Source organism: Hydractinia symbiolongicarpus, chromosome 8 (genome assembly GCF_029227915.1).
Source record: "Hydractinia symbiolongicarpus strain clone_291-10 chromosome 8, HSymV2.1, whole genome shotgun sequence".
In the NCBI taxonomy this organism is placed as follows: Eukaryota; Metazoa; Cnidaria; class Hydrozoa; order Anthoathecata; family Hydractiniidae; genus Hydractinia; species Hydractinia symbiolongicarpus.
Window position 1 is genome coordinate 16142698 of NC_079882.1, and position 17722 is coordinate 16160419.

General features: G+C 35.6%; 1 protein-coding gene across 3 annotated transcripts; it reads right to left on the reverse strand.

Moving 5' to 3' along the window:
* Window positions 1–174: 174 nt before the first annotated feature.
* LOC130654361 (uncharacterized) lies at window positions 175–9818 on the reverse strand. Of its 3 annotated transcripts, XM_057456924.1 has the most exons (3): window positions 9751–9818; window positions 8540–8818; window positions 6381–8339 (listed from the first exon to the last, which is right to left on the reverse strand). In XM_057456924.1, exons 2-3 carry the CDS (start codon window positions 8705–8707, stop codon window positions 6828–6830), a joined length of 1680 nt encoding a protein of 559 aa, XP_057312907.1. In that variant the 5' UTR covers window positions 8708–8818; window positions 9751–9818; the 3' UTR covers window positions 6381–6827. The 3 variants fall into 3 exon arrangements, 2 of the variants coding, with proteins under 2 accessions (XP_057312908.1, XP_057312907.1); XR_008984404.1 differs by lacking the exons at window positions 6381–8339; window positions 9751–9818 and adding an exon at window positions 175–1778 and having other exon boundaries at window positions 8540–8681; XM_057456925.1 differs by lacking the exon at window positions 9751–9818 and having other exon boundaries at window positions 6379–8349; window positions 8540–8785.
* Window positions 9819–17722: the final 7904 nt, after the last annotated feature.

Below are 17722 nucleotides of genomic sequence, written 5' to 3' on the forward strand. Positions count from 1 at the left end.
TTGTCATTGAATTCAAATTCGCTACATAGTTCCTCTATCCTAGATATTAAGTGTGTTCTTAACTTTGAAAGATCTTCTTCTAATGGGAGCTTTGCTGGCTTTCACAAGTTCACTTGTCTTTGCTTATTGATTTGGTATGTAGCGTCTCCAAATAAATGCTTTTCATTTCATTTCTTTGCCTTTGTCACCTTTCGCGCAAGCATAAAAGTGATTTTTCAAATCCTCTGTGGCACGTTTTATCAGAAAACACAAGTTTAGTTTTAGACCAGCTTTAATGTCTTCGCTATTGTCCTTTGCAACATACTTCTCAATTGCTTTTGCAAGATGCTCATAATTACGTCGATTAAACATGTCTCGGGAATTGCCATGGTGATAAACTATACCCTCCTCTTCTCTAAGCCTAAGTAAGACCAAAACACTGCCCTTTGAAAAGAAAGTCGCAGTCTAAAAGCGCTATGTTGTGAAATTTCGGCCCTACAAAATCAATAATTCATTCAAAAATTCTCTCCGCAAATTTTGTGAAGTCCGAGATTGTTGGTCATGTTACGGTCCATCAAAGCAGCGAAAATAACCCAAACACAGTTTTGTGTCCACGGCACACCTACTTAGCGTGCGCCCAATGCATCTAGTTATTTTGAGTCAATTGAAGTAGGAATAAAAGTTGTGTCAAAAAGCCACAACTATTATTAAACGGACCGGGCGGTCTGTTTAATAAAAGTTGGTTAATTCTGCGAATTTTATTCATACTGTCGAAGATTAATCTTCGCGGAATCCATTTATTGAACCTCGTAAAAACAACTTAAAAGTAGCTGGTTAGTAAGAGCAAAGTATAAAAAAAGCCCTGGGAACTAGGTGCACTTTTATTTATATTTGGTAGTTCATAATACTGGTGGTTCTCTGGTGGTTACTTCGAATTACTGCTGGTTACTGTTGGTTCCTACTTTTAGTATCTACGGGTGTTGATACCCGAAACACGTCCAAACCAATGTTATTTTTCTATTTAGCTATTTTTAAAAAGCTAAGTTTCTTTATTTTATATAATAATACAAAGTCTATGTCTTATTTGTTAACTGCGAAGACATTACAGCACAACTTCAATACACCAAATGGACCAAATTGGGTAGGTTCCCTGGTCATACCACTCGTTTCAAAACATACAGGTTGACGATGTTATCGAAATCTCTTCAAAAGTTCATGAAAATACTTGATCCTATACATCAGCGCTTCAAGTTCTATATATTGAGTCAAATAAATTTCTGAACTTTTTTTGTGTATGGATAGGTCATTGCTTACATCATTAAAAATCAAATGATATATTTAACTTTTATTGTTCTCCTTTAGTGGATTTTATGCATCGCAATAACTGTTTCAATTTTTGTGCAGCTTTTTTAATAACAAATGCACCGAAAAAAGTGGATTCATAATTGTTTACGACAAAAAAATTCTACAAACAAATTTAGATAGAATATGATTTAAATGAAAGGACTAAACCCACCTCATCCAACATTCCTTGCAAAACAACATCAATCCTTTCTTCATGGTCAAAATATCACCTTACAATTTATAAGTCTCACTGCCTTAAACATTAGCATGAATTGCATTTTTTTTCTCCGTACTACCAATGCAGAAAAACACAGAACAGACGCTTCTTTTTTTCAGGTGCATCCCTCAAGTGAAATTTTTTTCTCCGTTAATAATAAATAGCCTATATTTTCAAACACCTCCTTGTCATGGTCATCCTTACTTGATTCTTCCATTGGTAGAATTTCTGATTGAATCTATAGGTAAAAATACATTTAATTATCAGAGTAGTGACCACAGATTATTTTCTTAGAAGAGTAACATTTTAATTAAGAGTAATAATTTTATTAGGTTGTATTAAACTTGAAGAGAAAAAACACTGGTGACTTTAGAAAACTGGTGACTTTAGAATGGCAGCCATATTATCAGTAGAAATTTATTAACATCCACTTAACAAATTTAATTAATGCAGTCAGTACTGGCTTGTGTAAAAAAATAAAAAATAAACTGCAACATTTCACTGATTTCATGTAATGTCATGCAAAAATATTCTGGTATACATTAATTGATTTTTTATTGAAAGAATTTCATATTTAATTTTTTATAGAAAATAATCTTACTTTTTTGGATTCTTTATTCCTCACCACTTTCCGCTCCCGCATATTAATTGTCTTGGTTACTCAGTAAAAACACACTTATTAATCGAGAATATTGTATTATGGCACATTTTGGTATACAACATCATCCGCATGGAACGCAATTTGTAAATTTGGGGAATGGATTGGGATGCCGGGAAAGAAAATAAGTAAGGCAGGACAGATAACGCATGCAGCTAGTAATCATAACAAGGTAATCAAACCAAAATGCTTGCCCAAGGCAAAGAGGGTAATTTCCTAAGAGTATGCACGTTTTGGTTGCCCCTCACAAGTTTATGTCCTCATGGATCATAATATTGTGAACGGTTTCCAAGGCATGACCCAGATCTCTTCATGGATGAATTACATACTCATATCCTCTATTCACGAGGTACATTTCACAACTAATAATACATTTACTTGTCACTTGTAATTAATGATTAATTAATAAGTTTATTAATTATATACTTATTTAATAATTTATTCTCATGCATGAAGGATATTGTTTCTCTTCCACTTCAATCATAAAGGTACACTGCACTTCACTATAAACCGATAATCACATATGGTGTCTTCTGCACCCAATAAACATGTGTTATCAATAATCATGAGCTAAAGGTGGAATGCACAAGCTGGTCCAGTATTGGCCCAGCGTGTGTTACCACATAATAATAATATCAGGATTCATAAAAGGGTGTGCCTCACCGTAATGATAATAAGTGATAATAATATCAAGTAATAATAAGATACATAAGCCTCACACACGCATCTGTCCAAATGTTATATGGCTGACGTAGGAAGCCCGACATCCCCAAATTTCCCCAAATTAGTGTGGGTATTGGAGGAAAAAGTCAGTCATTAAGAGTACCGGCTTATATGCGTCAACAACATACATACATACAAAGGAGCCTAGATACACATAAAACTGTACAATAGCTATAAAAAGCAAATAACAGTGTATGGCCAAAACAAACACAAAGTCATAATACTTGACATATATAAAATCCATATTACGACACGAATTGTGTATGTAACCACAGGACCTAGTCTAGTAATTATAATACAATAAATAACAAAGATCACTCTGTAATTTAAATGGATCGAATGTCCCACAACTTAGGCATGCCATTGAGGTTGGCCATTTTAGAACACCACTGTGTTAACACTTTATTGGGAAGATGGATATATCGACGATAACAGTCGCTGGACCACCTGCCTAAGATCTGAATGGCAGAGTCTGGAATACCGCAAGATGCTGCGGCAGAGGCCCCACCAATCCTGAAGCTATGCATATTGAGATCGGGCCCATTTACACTAATTTTTGAGAGAAAGCTTTGACAGGACACAAATCACCCTTAATCCTCCCAAACCTAATTTGAAATGTTTTCCTAAAGGGATTGGTTTTAGAACTTTTGATAGTCATATAAAGAGTATTGTTGCAAGGTGAGAAGCTAAACTCGGATGGGGACAAGTGAATATTGGGATCAAAATAGGTTTTGGAGGGGCAAACATATTCCGAAACTCTTAACAGACCAAAAAAGGCAAAAAAATAAGGCATCGCCACATAGCTTTGTCACAAAATGAAAAACATGAATTGTTGATAAATCTTAGCATTTCGTGTAGGTGGGAGGGCGTGATTGGCAGTCTCTGGCGTCTTACAACATTCTCAGTTCGCCGAATACCCCTCATTACGTAGTACAATTTTCCCATGTCAGATATCTTTTTGGAAAATCCACAGATTAGACTTTGGTACTGTATCCCACACAAGTACACCTTAATAGTAGCATATTTGACCCGCGTTGACATAAAAGTGACATAGAGCTGAAGGTTGGATTCAATGAGCGGAAAAATCCGGATAGAGGGGTGGTGGCAAAACATTCTGTAGGATGAAAGTCCAGAGCGGTAGGTAAGTCTGGTGTTTGGTGATAAAGCAGCATCGAAGAGGTAATTCATTGTCACACTAAGCATTCGGAGATTGACGAGGGGATAGGAGTAGGAAGCTCTTCGCCGTATGGGCACTGCTCTTTGAACTTTGCGACCTGTAAACGCGAAAGTAGGTCTGCATAAATATTAGGAGTGCCACAAATGTGGCGCATCAGCAAATTTATGTTGTGATTTGCTGTAAAATAAAACAACAAGCGAACAAGTTTCATGATGTGCTCACATTTGCACGAACCAGTACTCCATATGCGGACAATGGCCTCGTTGTCTGTAAAAATGATAAACTGGCTATCAGACCACTTCTCACCCAACGAATGTACCGCTATAACAACCGCAAGCAACTCAAGAAAGGTAATGCTGTAATTGTTGGTGTTGGGAAAAGGGATGGAAAACCATTTCCCATTGTAAAAACCGCCTAAACCACTCATGGAAGCATCTGTAAACATGTTTAAACTTTCTGATGTGAGGAATGATGTTTGGATGACCGCCATCCCGTTCCAACTGGGTAAAAAATTCAGGCACCACTCAATGTCCTTGCGGGATTCCGATGTAACGGAAATGTGATGGTAAAGGCTACTTACAGTAGTAGAAAGGTCAATTAACCGGCGCAGAAAAATGCGACCACATTTGACAACTTTGCATGCAAAAGACAACAATCCTATGAGTGATAGTAGCTCCTTTTTTGTGCATTTTTTCTTTCCTTTCCACACTCTTAACAAGGACAAAATAGCATCAAATTTGTCCTGAGGTAAACGTATAACGAATTCAGTGGTATCAATTTCAATGCCTAACAAGGTCAGGACGCGAGATGGACCAACAATTTTTTCCGGGGCTAAAGGAACTCCTAGGCAGTTAAAAACCTGCTGGATTAAATTGATGATATTTTGGCAGGCGGCTTTTGAGGAATTACCTGTAATAAAGTCATCAAGATAATGAAGTAGCTGTCGAATGGAAGCAAGGTACTGAAGAATCCAGTAAAGTAGGTCCGCAAAGTGATTAAAAGTAAACGGTGACGACCGTCCACCGAAGGGAAGAACAACATCAAAAAAATATCTTCCCTGCCATATGTAACCAAGGAGGTACCAGTCATCCGGGTGAACGGGGCATAACCGGAAGGCATGTTTGATATCAAGTTTGGCTAGAAAGCAGTCTCGGCCGAGTTCACGTACCATATCAATGGCCTCGTCAAATGATGAATATGTAAGGGGTCGTCTACAAATTTCGTATGATATTTTATACGAATATATACGAATTTAATTGCTTTTAATTCGTATAAAAATCGTATACAATTCGTATAGTGTTAAATAGTTATACGATTTTTAAAAAATCTAATACGAATTTTATACGATTGTCATACAAATTATATTCTCTTTTATACGATTTTCATACGATTTTCATACGAATTATACTCTCTTTTATACGATTTTCATACGATTTTCATATGAATTTCATACGAATTGTCATACGAATTATACTCTCTTTTATACGAATTTTTATACGAATTATACTCTTTTATTTAAACGAATTTTCATACAAATTATATTTCGTTTTTAAACTTTTAAAATGCGATCTAAAAAAACATTTCTACCGCCGTTTTTCGTTTTTAAACTTTTAAAATGCGATCTAAAAAAACATTTCTATCGCCGTTTTTGTTTCTAAACCTTTAAAATGCGATCTAAAAAAACATTTCTATCGCCGTTTTTCATTTTTAAACTTTTAAAAAGCGATCTAAAAAAACATTTCTATCGCCGTTTTTCGTTTTTAAACTTTTAAAAAGCGATATAAAAAAACATTTCTATCGCCGTTTTTCGTTTTCAAACTTTTAACATGCGATCTAAAATAAACATTTCTATCGCCGTTTCTCGTTTTTCAACTTTTAACATGCGATCTAAAATAAACATTTCTATCGCCGTTTTTCGTTTTTCAACTTTTTTTAAAAAACCATACGCAGCATCTAATTACAAAAACTCAAACGAATTTTATTTTAAAACTCATATACGAATTTAATACAATGTCAAATGATTTTCTTTTTTTTTACACCATACGCATCTAATTAAAATCTCATACGATTTTTTTTTAAACTCATACGAATTTAACTCATACGAAATTAATTTAAAACTTATACGAATTTAAATTAAAACTCATAGGAATTTTTTTAAACTCATACGAATTTAATTTAAAACTCGTACGAATTTAATTTAAAACTCATACGAATTTTATACGATTTTAGAAAAATTTCATACGAATTTAATTACTGTATGGCAAAAGAAAATTCGTATTGCATATACGAATTTTTTTTATACGAATTGCTACGAATTTTGTAGATGACCCCTAACTGAATAAGAGTCCTTAGAAATGCCATCGTTAACCGAGAATCCTTGTGGTGATGAGAGGTCTAAAATTACCCGGATGGAACCATCTTTTTTAGGCGCTGCACCCAAAGGGGAGCAATGAAAACTAGGAAGAGGAGGACAATCAAAAGGGCCAACTGTATGCCCTCTATTCAACTCCTTTAAAATAGCTTCATCGACCTTGCTTGCATGTTCCATAGAGGATTTGTTGTTGGAAGTTGATGGGAAAAGTTGTCCATGTTGGTACCCAAGTTTAAACCCATGGCTAAAGCCAGAAAGGATAAAGTTGACTAAGACCCGATTGGGATGTGAAACTAATAAATTGCCCAATAATAAGACATTTACAAGAGTGAAAACAAAGGACTTAATCAGAAAAAAATTATTGGGTACTTGGCTGAGAGGGCCTAAATGAGCAACGGTGCCCTGGGTGGTTTTTAGAGCAATGGGGGCACTTGTGTGGAAAGGGACATGGATTGGAACATGACATGCCTCTATTGAACCGCCAGCACACCCTGAGAGTTGATGGAAATCGAACCTGGTGGAAGCTGCTTGCGGGAAGATGCTGGGAAGCATTCCGAAACGTGGGGCCTAACCCACCTGTACTGGAAGACCGGGGGCAATTCGTAGCAAAATGTCCTTGCTGACCACAACTAAAACATGCGTAAGAAGTTCTGGTGGAGGTGGAGGAGGTGTATGACTTAGTTAACAATGGAGCCCCTCTCAAGTGTTGCGTAACGAGCAAATCGTCAAGCTGGTCCCATCTCTGCAGAGAATCATTAGCTAACTGTAGCCGATGCAGTTTGTCGAAGGCACACACAGCGGAGAAGACGTATTGGTTGGCAAACTGGGTGACTAGAGTTTGATAGGTGACCAGCTGTGTGGCAAGATGGGGATAAAAATAAATAAGGCAACGTAGATAGTTGCTCCATGCAAGGCACCAGGAGGCAAAGTCCTTAATCCGAGACCTACCCGAGACATTCCTGCTTAGCGAGAGTCGGGGGACTCCATCTGCAGTTCTGACATTGAGGTCGTACTCACCCTCGTCATCGGGGACAAACGACGAATTTAAGGATGGTGGGAGGAGTAGTTCTAAATTAACATACTCCAAACGCTTAATTTTCTCCAAAACAGCCTTAGGTACGGCGGGCAGCGAAGGTACAGAACAGTGGGCCTGGGGGATGTGAGAAGACAACAAAGGGGCCTCAATGCGCACAGCTTCATCTGTAGGCTGAGGAACCGCAACAGCATCCGCGCCATCTTGATCAAGAATTGGGTCCAAAGAGCCGGCGGGCCGAACACAAGAGCACGAGGACAACAAAGATGGCGCAGTGTAATGGTGCCCCAAAGACGTGGTTGGTACAGTTAAATTCAAATGATTTAATTGGTTAGCCTCTACTTGGCTACGAATTTCCGTGCGGACAAAATCAAATAGGTCCTTTTTTAAATTGTCAAAAGTTGTATTTTTTCGTTTGAACAGGACTCGTTTATTCGAGGCTTTGTGAACTTTAGACGAAGGTATGGTTTTGTGCAAAGGAATTTCCTCACCAGAGGCATTGCTGATTTTGGCATCATCAGAGGATAATTCAGTGACCACGTGTTGCTGGGGAAGGTCGCTATCTCCAATACGTGTTGCACTGGTAAAATGAGCCATCAAAAGCTCAACAATATTCAGAAGAGATTTCCCTCTGGTGTGGATGTTTAAGGAGTTGGCCAGTAGAAGGAGCGCTTCCTTGCCCATAGAGGCCCACTGTTTAGCTGTGCTACCAGACTGGGGTGTGGATGAGCAGCATGGTTGTTCACTGGGCGTGTCGGTTGCTGGTGCTTTAGTGCCTTTTTGAAGAGGTTGTTTATTTTTAGGTGCCATAGTGTTGCAGTCCAGAGGAGCTTTAATCTTCAACAACCTCATATAAAATTTATCCTAATTAAGATTTCTAATTTGATGTATATACTGTTTACACCCAATTAGATGAAAAGTTTATTAACCAATAGACAAAGGCAAAAAAACAATAATTTAATTTTACAAAAATGTTTTTCAAAAGTAACAATTTGTCTGAGAACTAAAAATGCTGGTGTAAACACTTAATAACAAACCTCCTTATACCATGGCATTTCCAACTCTCCATAAAAATACAAAATTTCTTCACCAGGATTGATATCACGAAGAGCAAATAAACATAAATGCGGTTCATTGTAAGACACAATTTTTTTCATTGCAGAGTTAGGAAAGTATCTTGAGTCGTTTACCAGTATTGCTGTCATTATAGAGTTTTTCAAGCTGAAGTTTTTCTTCTTTTGATTTGATTAAGGTACCCTGATTATTCAGAATAAATGAACCTTTAGTGAAAATGGAGGTTGCAAAGACTCCCCAACCTAAAATAATCAAACTTTATATCAGAAAGTTTTTTTTATTGAGATATGGAAACATGTATATACATAAAATTCACTGACTTTACATTGCAATATTTTATATAAGGAAAATTAAGGCCATAATTTTATCAAAAACAATGTATATAAAAAATAACTGTAAAATTCACACATCTGTCTAAAGAATCTTTTGGAAAGGGCGAAATAGTGTTAGAAGATTTGATATATACCAAAGCGAGCTACAGCGTAAAACATACACAAAAAGAATTCTTTCATCTTTACAACATGGTATTATATATGCCCATGAAACCATTTAGTTTTACGTCTTCATAATACATCATGTAAATAAATATATTTTTATGAAACATAAGTATTTTCCAAATATTATTTTTCAACAACAACTTTTTCTGACTCCTACAACCATCTTTATAAACAGAACAGCTTAAATATCCTTGTTTTCATATTAAGTTTGTTGATATGTTATTATGCCTAATTATACCCACATCTTATTATGCATTTTATCCCAAAGTGTTAATATGCTGAATTATATATTCAAGTTCTTCACAAAACATGTTATGTTTGTGTCCTGAAGTCCCTGCAAAAAATGTTGGTCAGTCAGACTTTTGCCCAGGATTTCTAGGGTAAAGAAACAGAGTAGTGTCACTTAACATCACATTTAGGACCTTTCACATTGATTAGTGCCTTAATTATTCGCCTTTTTGTAGTCATATCTGCTTTAATTTAATTTGAACTGGATAGCTAGCTAGCTAAAGCATAGCTACCATCCTTTTTACGTGATAATATAAAGAAAAAATAACGTCAGTTCCATCTGAGTTTACCAAACAATTTTTGATAGTTAAGAAACTATTTTCCAACAGATTGAATGATATTTAGGATCTTAACTAAGTATTAATGTGGCTTTACTAACTATTACAAACCTGCTGTTTCGATCGAGTATTCCTGGCGACCGCCATTTTGTCTGATTCCCAGTGCAGCATTTACGGTAGCTTTGGCCCGGTTTTTCTCTGGCTTCAGGAGACCTGGTTTCCACGTTTTGATAAAAATGATTGGTTCACAATTCCTGCCCATTGAAGTTGAAAGAATTTTATTATTTTCAGAAGAATTATTTCTGGCAACAAAGAATACAAATAAAAACCAATAGTGTCGCTTTTACCGCCTATTTTTAAGTGGCAATCCGAGGTCTTTAATGTCCCCGAAAAGTCTAGTTTTTACTTTCTCCGCTGGGGTCAGCTGTTTATATATCCCAAATGCTTTTACATATCTTTGTCTATGCGGTACTTCACTCAGCGTAAATCATGCAATCTAATCGATTTTCTGAAATATATTCCGACTCACGCGCCAATATCCTCATAAGTCAATTTAATGAACTTTCTATAATACACACAACAACGCGCTAGTGCTCTCACAAGTTAATATAATTGATTTTCTCTCATATATGTAATATCCGAACTCACGCGCTAATTTCGTCATAAGTCAGTCTAATCACAAGTCAAATTAAAAGATTTTCTACAATATATGTAATAAATTCACGCGTTAATATCCTCACAAGTCATTCTAATGTAACCTCCATTTGCTGTGGTATCTTCTTCTTCATACGGAGGGGGCGGTTCACCCGGAAAGAAAAGATGAAACTCTAATAGGGTGAGAGGCGCAGACACTGTCACAACTAAAAGAAGAAAGTATCATTAGCTCAATTAAAAAGTCAAATTAATTGACTTTCTATAAAGGAATTTTTATAATAAAAGTGATATTTAGATTCATACAGTAATTTCCTCACAAGTCAAATTAATTGTTTCTTCTCATATATGTAATATTTGAACTCACGCTCTGATGTTCTCACAAGTACTATTAATTGATTTTCTCCGATATATGTCATACTTAGACTCACGCTCTAGCGTCCTCACAAGTCAATCAAATTTTTTCTCTGCAAGATATATAATTTTCAGATTAACCGTCCTCACAAGTCAATTTATTTGATTGTGAATTATTATATTTCATATTCGGACTCGCGGGCTAATGTCCTCACGAGTCAATCTAATGGATGTTCTATAATAAATGTGATATTTAAATTCATACAGTAATGTCCTAACAAGTCAAATTAAATGATTTTCTCTCATATATGTAATATTCGAACTCACGCGATAATGTCCTCATAACTACTATTAATTGATTTTCTCCGATATATGTCATACTTAGACTCGCGCGCTAGTGTCCTCACAAGTCAATCAAATTGTTTTCGGATAAACGCGTTAGTGTCCTCACAAATCAGTTTAATTGAGTTTAAAATAATATATGTCATATATGGACTCACGCGCTAATGAATGTACTCACGAGTAATTTTAATGGATTTTCTATAATAAATGTGATATTTAGATTTATGCAGTAATATCTCTCCAGTCAAATTTAATGATTTTCTCTTAGATATGTAATAATTGAACTCACGCGGTAATGTCTTGTCGTTGTTGATGTCTAATCGTTCTTCTGTAATACACGTAATATTTAAACTGTCGCTCTATTGTCCTCACAAATATTATTAATTGATTTTCCTTAATATATTTAATACTCAGACGCACCCGCTAATGTCAATCTAATTGTTTCTCTGCAAGATATGTAGTTTTCGGGCTTACGCGCTAATGTCCTCACAAGTCAATCTAATCGTTTTTCTATAATACATAATTTATTTCTATAACATAATACGTAATATTCGGACTAACGCGCTAATAATTATGTCTTTACAAGTCAAAATAATTGATTTTCTATAATATAGTTAATATTGGGTCTAACGCGCTAATAACAATGTCCTCGCAAGTCAAAATAATTTATTTTTTATAATATACGTAATTTTGGGACTAACGTGTTTATATTAATGTCGCCACAAGTCAAAAAATCGATTTTTTATAATATACGTAATATTTGGACTAACGCGCTAATAACAATGTCCCCATAAATCAAAATAATTGATGGTCTATAATATATATAATACTTGGACTAACGCGCTAATAACAATGTCCCCAGAAGTCAAAATAATTGATTTTTTATAATATATGTAATACTTGGACCAACGCGCTAATAAAAATGTCCCCATAAGTCAAATTTATTGATTTTCTATAATATACGTAATATTCGGACTCGCTCAGTAATGTCCTCAGAAGTCAATCTTGTCGATTATTCTGTGATATATGTAATATTCGAAATCACGCCGTAATGTCCCGATAAGCCGGTTAAATTGATTTTTCGATAATATAAATATAACTTATATATTAAGGTTAAAACCTTGCCATTTTTCAGCTACTTCCGCTTTCGTAATAAAAATTTGTTGGAGAATGTCTTAAAACAGACTCATTCTAGGTAAAGAATTAATCTGATGACATTATAAGGATCAACAACGACGGCACGTGTTTTCGAAATTCTTGCAACATAAGGTAATTTCTCCCTCGTTTTAATTCTACCGCCTTGATTAGACTGAGTTCTTTACCAACAAATCAACTTCTTATAAATGTAATATAAATGACTTCATTATGACCGAAAATAAACGTTATGTCTGCGCAAAGATTTTTGTTATTTTAACGATAAAAACAACAAGACTTATTTTTCCAGAAATATTGATGGTTTTGTCATTAAAATTGATTAGAAAGTGCGTTTAAGAATAATCGAAGTAAGAAGCGCAACAAAATTACGTCTTTGGCACTTGAAATTGATCCGTATTTGATCTAAATCTGGTATGTATTACATTCTTAGCGTCCATGCGTCCATCTTAGCAAAACGTTAGTAACCACCTGCTGTAACCAAATAGATGTAATCTAAATATACAAAAAAACACTATCTTCCAACACCCTCCTTAAATGTAGGCACATTTAAAAGATTTAAAAAAATACACAGATCTGAAAAATGCAATAGCGTGTAAAAAATGTCAAAATTACTTTTGTCATGACAAGCCTAGAGAAAGTCATGCCTGGCCGAAAAAGGTACGGGTACTTTACTCCGTAACCCACCGTTAATGTAAATAAATCGATTTAAAGTTTTTTGAATTATATGTTATTGTTGAAATTCTTTGGCGCTGATGTTTTCGAAATTCCAAGTAACTGTTTTTTTCCGTAATGCATGTTATTGATAAACCTAAATTAATGTTCACACGATCACTTTGTGTGTTATTAAAATATACCCAAATGATGTGCTTACGTTAATGTCTTCATAAATCAATGTAATCGTTTTTTCTGGAATATACATAAACGATATATTTACCTTAATGTCTTCATAAGTCGATATTATCATGTTTTTTTTTAGGAAGATAAGTATATCATATGCTTACTTTAACGTCATCAAAAATCGATCTAAACGTTTTTTTCTTGAAAATATACGTGAATGATATATTTATTTAATGTCCTCATAAGTCGTTGTAATTGTATTTTTTTTGGAATAGACGTAAATCAAATATTTACTTCAATGTCCTCACAAGTCACTTTAATACAAAGAAAAAGTTAAGTGAAAAATTATTCGCACAAATTTGGGATCGACCAAGAATTAATCACACCAAAATTTTTTTAAAGAATTAATTTATCTAACTTTGTTTTTTGTGTTGTTATAAAACGCAGGATTGTGTTTATTTAGGAAATTATAAAAGCCGACGACTCGTTTACAAGTTTTTGCTCCTATCCTATTCTCCTTTGTAGTTTTCTAACAGGCATTACATTGTTAAAATACCTTGAATATTCTTTTAACTTGTAGGCAGCTATTGTCTCACAGACAAGTTGGATCTTATATCTCTATAATAATAGCCGTATTCCGTCTGTCTGTCTCTGCGCGGACCCCCCGCCGAGTTAGAAAATCATGTTACGGAAACACGAATATCAAATGCGACATATTTTTATCCACTTTGTTGCGACGGGTAAATACAATGGACGGGCGAACCCGTGGATGTTTCCACGGGCAACGACTAGTTTTTTATATTTTTTTTTTAATTATTGACATCTTATTCCATTACATGAAAACATAATTATCTCTTTGTAAACAATTGCAGCTTTTTACAAAAATACTTGATAATCTATCGTAATGCAAAAAGATTTCGTGTAGTAACATACATTATGAACAACTTTGTAATCACCAAAAGAAATTTCTTATTAAAAAATTCACAAAAATTTCTAATTTCTTTTTTGTTTGAGGCAACATATTCTACAGGAATAACCTAATTAGTTGTAAGTCGATTGGAAAAATGCACGCGAACTCAGCCGTCAGTAAAATGAGCGGAAATTCCGTTACCGCTTGCAGTGACCCTTTCTGGCTAATAGATTGACAGTGAGAATTTTAATTTCCCTCCTATGCCTTATCTGGGACACAATATAAAAAAACTTACACTCTGTTCATATTTAACTATATGAAGAACATTATTTTATATTTCCAAATTTCACGTCAAAGCAATTGTATTTTGTAATTTTAAACTCTTAAGTTCTTTTACAAGTTCATATTTTACATTAATAATGTTTCCAAGTAAGTGATAAAATTGGGAGTAAGTCTGTAATAGAACATCCACACCATCCATGTAGTACTGCTACCCAACCGTTTTGTGTAGGGTTGTTATTACTGAACTTTGCAAAATTCTGCTATTCAGGTAATATATCATAACTTGTTTTAGAGGTCAAGATATAAGATATATGAAATTATGATATCGCACGACTTACGGGGACAGATAAATATGGACCATCAATATTTTCTGCAACCATGTCACGTAACCGATTCTTTTTTCTTTACGGTGTTTTTGTTTTGATGACAAATCTACACGTGCTGAACGGTGGAAACAAGATCGCTTTGCGGCTGCACGAGAACTTTTTGATATGTTCAACGAGCAATGCATGAAATCTATGAAGGCAACAGACTTTTTGGCTTTGGATGAAACTCTGTATCCTATGCGAAGCCAGGTTGCCTTCAAACAGTACAATCCAAATAATTGAATTCTGCTCGCTACCCGAATACATATGTAACTACACCATATGCAGGCAAACCACAAGCTGGAGATGGTGAATTTTACCGTCCAGGCACAGAAAATGTAACCACGTATCTGATCAATCGACTTGACAGCAATCAAAAGCTCGAAGGTAAAAACATCTCATTTGATCGCCTTTACACAACATTTACCCTTGCGACATGGCTTCTCACTGAAAAACATGTGACTTGCATTGGTACCCTGATTGCAAACAGAAGGGGTTTACCGAAGGATATCAAAAATGTTGATAAGCGGAAAGTCCTTGCGACTGAATTTTATTGGGATGACAAGAACGATCTCATCTTGGGTTCGTATGTTGTTAGTACCTCGACAAAAAAAAAGAATGTAATGATCCTTTCTACCTACAGACCCTTTCTTGGCACCACTATTGACGATGGGAAGAACAAAGCTATGCTGTACAAGCTTTACGATTTTACCAAAGGTGGGACAGATATAGTTGACCAACGGATGGGGTTTTATACCAGCAAATTTAAATCGCGAAAATGGTCAATGGTAGCATTCGCATACATTCTCGACATGGCACGCGTAAATTCATCTACTTTATTCGCGCTGAATAATAAAATTGATCCTTTGAAACAGGATTCTTTTGATTTTGGAATGTGCCTTGTTTTCGGTCTTGTTGGTCCTTTCGTCAAGCAACGTGATCCCGCAAACCTAAAGCCAGGCATCAAACAAAAAATTGCATTGACATTTGCATCAATGGGTATCTCGAATGACGTGACCCCAACACCGGTCAATGCTAGATTTCCCGCCGTAGGTGAAAGGAGAAGAAGATGCAAAATTTGTATTGAAGGGATGGAACATGGTGTAACTCAAAACAAATTACTAAGTCAAAAATCGTTATGTCAATCGTGCGGTAATAGTACATGTCAGAAACATCTTGTCCGTATTTGCCATAGTTGTATGGACTAACTTTTGAATGCGCAATTGACTTTTTTCATCCAGTTGTCTTGTTTTATTTTATTTCACTACTTTAGGAACTAGTTTTACTAAATTTCCTCTGCTTTTTATGTATTTTACTGATATAAAGTATGGAAATTTACTTCGTTTTACCCTGATTTCCCTACTTTTTACGTATAAAATTTTGGAAATTGTTGATTTATTTGATAATTTTTCAGACTAATTTAGCTTTTTCTTGATTCTTGTGGTTTCATTAGGTATTGTGAATACTTCATACAACATTTCAGATCAAGAAAAATATTTTTTATTCAGTTGTAGGCCCAATAGTGATGTACCTCAACCGTGCAATATTCGTACTTGACCGTAAAATTTTTTTCGTATTTCTCGCTTTTTTATGAGAGATTTTGGAGGCCTAACATCACGTTCTCTTGAATCAAATTTGATTTTAGGTTAATTTAGTATATATTATTGGCCTAGAACCAAGTTATATATTTTTTTCTATTTTTTTTCATCCGTCCTGTTGATTTAGGGACGACATAGGTATTTTACTGTTTTCGGCTGACCATGATTACTCACAGGTCGTTCTATGGATGATTTTGTAAGTTTATATGCTTTTTATTATCTCAAAGGATTCATTTTATGTTAAATAAAGTTATTCAAAATTTAAAATCGAAAGGACTTGTCGTTCCGGAGTTATGGCATCCGTGCTGTTAGAGCGCGGCACGATACCAGTTAGATCCCGGTGACACGGTATGAATAGGGTTAAGGAGGATTTGCTTCCAATGGCTTGGCATCCCGATAGAGTCATTGATTGGTGTTTTTCAGAGGATGAAAAGGCAGACCTTGAGCTCTTTTGGAGTAAATAAACGATGAAGGAACAATGCGAAGAGTGTGAACGAGTACTCGACACATACGACAGATGCTCCTGTGGACGGAGGTTCTTCATAAAAGGTAAACTGCTTTGCTGGTACTGCTGGTATGAGTATATGACGTATAATGGTGGTAGCTGTCCGTGTGATGCTAGTTGAAGTTTTGTTGTCACAAATAAAAGGATGTTCAAATTCGGTAACGAAAATGTTAACTCAAGAGACTTTTATGCCAAAGCGACTCCACTAAATATCGAAGATGCAAACATTGAAAATATCGTGCTAAGCGACCCTATCCCACCAAACAAGGGCAAAGATGAACGCTTCGTTATTGGCTATAAAAATAGTGACAAAAAGCATCAAGCTATCTGACATCTATAGGCAAGTTTCAAATTACTACATGCAAACCTACTTGTAGGAGTGTAAATATAAGGATGTCGATTTTTATGCTATCTCCTACCTTAGCGACTCTGATGACGTAGTAGACTAGAAGTGAAAGGTTTTGGTATGTTGTTGATCCAGCATACCAAAATAAACATGAACGTTAGCGAACAGAAAAAAGCTGCGAAAGCACTAAAGGTCCGTAACTACTCAACTATGAATAAGGCCGACCTACTCGAAGCGATCCGCAAGGTCTAGTATAAGGACGCTTCGACACAAGCGGACGGCCCTTATTGCGAACCTTGCGCTAGGATCGCTTGGGAGAAAAATCTTGAGCAGCTTCTGGAAGATCTCGCTCAAAGGCAGCGAACTATCATACACGATGGTGACTTGCTGATCGATGGTGATACAGGTGGAGTACTCGTCTAATGTATTTGTTCAACACAGTAGACCATCTATATACCAGATATCTCTTAGAAATACGCGGGTGACTCCTCTACATAGCACTTACATGCTGCACAGATTGTAGTGTTTTCAATAGATCATCTTTGGCCTCATGTCTTCCCTGTGCTACCAGCTGCATACGTTCCTGCTCATTGATACTGTGCACGATTTTCATGACACGCTGTCTGATCTGCTCCTTCAGCATCTTATACTTCTGTTTCTCCTGCATAGTCAAGCTAAATTCATAGTCACTGATGACTCCATTCTCCACAGCTCTCGAGATCAAGTCAACGATAGAGT

Bases quoted from the DNA above. Each gene is read 5' to 3' on its own strand.
- LOC130654361 (XM_057456924.1), bottom strand. From the start codon at position 8,707: ATGACAGCAATACTGGTAAACGACTCAAGATACTTTCCTAACTCTGCA. The intron at 8,340-8,539 runs GTTTGTTATTAA...AGGTTGTTGAAG, and splicing joins AAATGCCATGGTATAAGGAG to ATTAAAGCTCCTCTGGACTG.